The sequence below is a fragment of the Crassostrea angulata genome, chromosome 2 (assembly GCF_025612915.1).
Source record: "Crassostrea angulata isolate pt1a10 chromosome 2, ASM2561291v2, whole genome shotgun sequence".
Taxonomy (NCBI): Eukaryota; Metazoa; Mollusca; class Bivalvia; order Ostreida; family Ostreidae; genus Magallana; species Magallana angulata.
In genome coordinates, this window is record NC_069112.1 from 4030313 (window position 1) to 4035802 (window position 5490).

The 5490-nt window shown below is 32.7% G+C and overlaps 1 protein-coding gene across 1 annotated transcript; it reads left to right on the forward strand.

Moving 5' to 3' along the window:
* Positions 1-3848: 3848 nt before the first annotated feature.
* On the forward strand, positions 3849-4888 carry LOC128173658 (uncharacterized). The gene is given in 4 exon segments (XM_052839331.1): positions 3849-4087; positions 4371-4456; positions 4565-4698; positions 4700-4888. Coding segments are annotated over 4 exon segments (474 nt in total). The 5' UTR covers positions 3849-4022.
* The last annotated feature ends 602 nt before the right edge of the window (positions 4889-5490 follow it).

A 5490-nucleotide genomic window follows, 5' to 3' on the forward strand; every position in this document is an offset into this window, starting at 1 on the left:
GTGGGGGGGGGGGGGGCAGAACGAAAATATAGGGAATTGGAAGTTAACAACTTAACAGTGTACTCCTACCAAATGTTTAGTTTTATATCTTGCGAAGGGTTTTCTTATTTTTGTAAAAAAATAGTATTTCATGAAGGTACAATGTCAAAGATTACGTGTATGCAAAAATAAGTATAAAATTCGAATACTTTACAATATTTATTTTTTGTTATTCTACCGAGGGACCATACGGCACAATATCTTTTGAACACCCATTGTTGCTCAGGTGAGCGATGTGGCCCCATGGGCCTCTTGTTTAGAAACAACATCAACCGTAACAACAGCAGAAATCACTGTTAAAACAGGTAAATACTTTTAAATGAACTGATTTTAGTTACTGATTATCCACAAAATGAGATGGTATATGAATCGCTAAGTGTTGAAAGTAACCATTGAAAGTAATTATGGATTATAAATACTTTAGATTTAACTTTTAAGAACGATAATAATTATAGAGCAACGTTGACATATTGAAATCTTACGTTTTAATTTTTTTGACTAATAATAATAATAATGACTCGGTTAACATCTTTTATTGCTTTGATGTATAATTGTACGTATGCAAGAAAGATATATAATGTATATTTTTCCCCCGTAATCGGCAAGGATGGACAATTCAAGCTCTAACTAGAAATCTGACCAGTCAGGAAAGGCCCCGCTTTGACAATTAATATAGAGAAGTGGAAAAAACTTTGAATTCCATCTTCTTTATATTAACATTGAATCTTCTTTAAAATTTCAAGATAATTCCTGAATGTCCAAAAAGTCTAAATAGTAACCTTGTATTTGCATAAAACAGGGATAACCTCTATCTTATATAAAAAAAAATAAATTAAATGTGTATTTAAAAAAGATTTAAACAGGTGTTTTATAAAATGCAAGCCTTCAGTGAATGCAAATACATTGTATCAACCAGGGTTGACCTCAACTTCAAAACAAATTTCAGTTGCAGACAAAGGTGTTCATTAATCTTCATATGACAGATAGAGATAAGCCTTTAAATTTTCTGCAGCAGGCAAGATAATTAATCCCAGGGGATTAATTGTTCTGCTCTCTCATCCTTTTCTTCTAAATTTACAATAAGATTTGTTTTTTTTCAGAAATGACAAAATGGTGTTATTATCTGAATACCTGTTAAAATTAACAGCATTAAGGCGGAAAAAAATAAAATAAATAATTAAAAAAATAAAAAACAAAAAAAGGATATCTTAATATATATCTTGATTTTAGAATTGAATAAAATTATCATAAATCATTGTGTACGGTATTTTAACCAAAATAAAGTATGAATATTATATTTAAAATCCATATTTCAAAGAATGTACACAATACTACACATCATTCAAAATTGACCTTAACTTCAAAACAAAGTTCATTTGCAGACACAGGCAGTGCAGTAATTAATCTCAATGTGACAGATAAAGATAAAGCTTAAGGGTTTTCTTCCTGTGGAGGTTAATTAATCCCAAAGGACAAATATTGCACAGACTTCCAAGTATAGAATGGTAACATTCTCAGCAGTTATCTCTGTTTGCCCATTCATTCTTATGCATAGTTAAGGAATCTACCCCACCACCCCAGCTCCAAACCAGAAGACATAAAGAACCAAACTTAGCATCAAAATATGTATTTCTGCCGACTGAACTACCATACCAAATTTGAACATGATTGGGCAACCATAAAAAAAGTTATTAGAAAAAAAAAGAAAATGTGTGAGTAGTATATAGTACAGTATACAGTCACTTTGCAGTCATGATATTATAATAAATTAAAACATTGATTTTACTCTCGACATTTATTCCCCCGCAAAAAATTAGTATCACAAAACAGATTTTATCTCGTTGCAACAATACACTACTCAACTTGTCTTGAAAAAAAACATCATGGGAAAGAAATAAAACATAAATTAATAAAAGTATTTAAACTTACCACATGGTCCTGCAGAGTCCCGAACCGTGACAGTCCGCGGGTCTCCTGCGATCACCACTTTAGCCAGTGCACAGTGACTAACAAACACTTCGCGAATTTCGCTGGCATTAACACGGACTTCTCTACACGGTATTAAAGAAAATTTTACCCCTCTTTCTGGCAAGGGGGTATAATGTTGAGCCATGGCTAGCGAAGATGCCACCAGGGCAAAAATAGCAAAGTTCCCTAGAGAGACGCACATGGTTTCGGCAACTGCAACTTGGGTATATGATATCCGGGGTTGCATGCGCGTGACATCTGATCGTCGGACATTGGCTAGTGAGACTGAGGTTAAGAGGTCGCCGCGCACATTATTCTGACATGGTGTTGACACATGATTGTTTTTAGACATGACAAAATTTTGACCCGTTAAAATATATAGGTTGAAGATGCCCAATTCTTTTGAATAGTATAAATAATCAAATCGGAGGGAAACGGTGTCCCTTCATGGTCCACAACAAAAATTAATACATTTATTATAATTACGCATTAATAAAATGACAGATAAATCAGTGTACCACAGTTTGATGCACACATAACATCAATTCAATCAAAATATATTCCAGGTAAACACATCAGTTATGATAAAGTTGTTTTTATGTATACCTGACGAAATAAATACTCAGGGGTACCATGATAACACTGAAAACAGTACCTTGTGTATTATTAGGTAGGGTTAATAGTAAAATAATTAACGTCGGGTACCTATGTCAAACGTATATAACAAGGGTGGATCTAGAGTGGGTTGGGGGGAGGGTTGCCAGACCCCCCCCCCCCCCCCCCCCCCTGGAATTTCCAAAAAGTTTGCATTTTATCATAAAACCAGGGAAATTCCAAAGTCTCCTGGGGCTTCACCAGACTTTCAATCTTTTGGACCCCTCCTGATTTAAAAAGCTGGATCCGCGTCTGTTATCTATGATAAAGCTTACAAGTATAATATCGAGCTCTTTTCCAGTCTGCATTTTACCATTATGAGGTTTAATAAATAACTATCTCTTATCGCGTTTTTATGAAGGCTAGCAAGGGTGTTGAAAACGTGACTTAAAGTTTTGGCGCAATTTCTACAAAAAGCGTTTCATGGACCTGGCGCGAAATATTTTTTGCTAGCGTCTGTGCTTTTCCCCAAGCTTTTGACCTTTTTTAAATAAACATTTTTGAATCGTCAGTAAATCAGAACAAACTTATATAGATAATTATTAAAGACGCCCAAATAGAAAGATATATAAAGGGAGTCAATTAATACATATGATCATCTGTCCACCATACTTTCTAGATCTTAAATTTTGTGACATCTTCACTTTTACAATGGTCGAGTCGAATCAAAGTAAGTAATTCTACTTAAAGTAAAAAAATGTATTTGTTTGGAATTATGTTTAGACTTTTTAAAAAAGTTTAAAAGGTTTGTGCATTTTTTATAAAATTTATACCACTTGGCTGTTTCTTTTCTTTTTTCTCTATTAATATACACATCACAGTAATCAACGGTACCTCCTTTCCTTCAAAATTCTTGGGTATATTCGATAATTATTCATTCCAAACAAGTACATGTATTCGTGATTTTTTTCTTCTTTAAAATGAATTTCATGTGTTTTCGTTTAAATTAAAAAATTCAATTAGATATCTTAAAAAAACGGATCACATTATCTCTGTACATTTTAAGACTATATAAGTTTCTGAAGAATTTTAAAAAAAATGATAATGATTGGATTGCTTTAAGCTAGAGATTACAACTTAATGATTATCACTGTCAATGAAAAACATATAACGGTAAAACAATTTACGTTTACTTCCAAATATTTTTATAGAAATTTTGGAAAAGATGAAGATATTAATGAATATTCCCCCATATTTGACGATTTCACAACGGAGTGGATCGGTGATCAAGACTTCTCGGTTGTCTCCTTTAATGAAGGGTAATTAATGACACATTCAATGCCTCATAAATAAGAGTTGATTTCTAGGAATAAAAAGATGGGACTTACACTTGATATATTAATTAATGTTGTAGAGATTTTATGGGTAAGGAGGGCACAAACAGAAAAACAAAGCTAGAAGTGGACTTTTCCTGTGAAGGACAAAGGTATGATGATGTATATTGTATAATTAATATACACTGTTTTCAAATACATGTATTATAATAAACTGATAAAAATATTAATTTTGATAAAGTATACATATATTTTTTTAAAGTAATGATTTCCTAATAAGTGAAACTGTAAATGTTGTTTTTTTACTAACTTAGAATTATTATGATGATAAAAAAAAGTAATTTTAAGTTATAGTGTCTCTATGAAACAACTGCTTATTCATTGTAAATTTTATACATTGACATATTACTTATTTAACCCTGTTGTTTTTTTCAGTCAGGCAAAGAAACCGAGATTGAGCGAGGAGAACCTTATCCTCTCCACATTCAGGTATATACATATGTGTGTGTGTGAGAGAGTGGGTTAAGGGTGTGAGAGTGTGTGTGTGTGCCCATAATTACTTATTTTTTTTTATTTTTTAAAAATATACTTCATTTGTGTTATTTTGTTCATTAAATTTATTTTTGTAGAGAGAATTCGAGCTGATGAGACTCCAAACTCCCAACCCTCTGATGAAACTCCGAACTCCCAACCAACAGAGGAAATCTCAAATAACTCGACCATCTCAACCCCCAAACCCACAGATGAGGATTCACAAATCAGGAGATTGATCAGTACTCCCCCAGTCTCCTGAATTATTTATTCCAGCTCCAACAACGCAATATGTATTGCAACCGGAGCTTTTAGCATTAGCTGAATTGGTCGACTCCATGAGAGTCGACCTTTTACAAACATCCACTTTAATTAGTTATATACAAGATTATGCAAGCAAATTGGATTTTAGAAAACAGTAATGTTGTTATAACTATTGTAGAACTTATTCGATAGAATTAAAATTTAAACACCAACAACGCACAAAACTCTTTGTTGTTGTATTGTCTGTCACGATATTATGTTAATCGGAATTATCTCTCTTTGTTTATAGCTACAAGTTTGCATGAATAAAAAAACTTTTCATGGAAAACAAACTGTTGACTTTTAATTATTTCTACCATTTTATTTTCATCAGTTGTTTTTATTTTAAAATTTCCTTAAAAGCAAATTTTCACACCTCAAATAATAGTAACGCCGTCTTCTTCATACATGAAATATTTTTAAAAAAATGTTTGATCGTAGTATTTAAATGGTATGACTTACATTATCGTAGAAACATTGCTGGGCAAAAGGTCTGATTGTGTGATGGCTGATGTAAATGCTGGTGTTAGCATCCCCGTTTTTATAGGATGTTCATTGGGTGTAACTTTACACACCCATTTTATTGATAGGGCACCTTTGATATCTCATTTGGGTGTAACATTACAAACCCGTTTGGTTGACCTCTATTATGACCCATGGGCATACCCTATGACCTCAGTGACTGTAGACCCACCATTTAACTGTGAACCACATTATGACA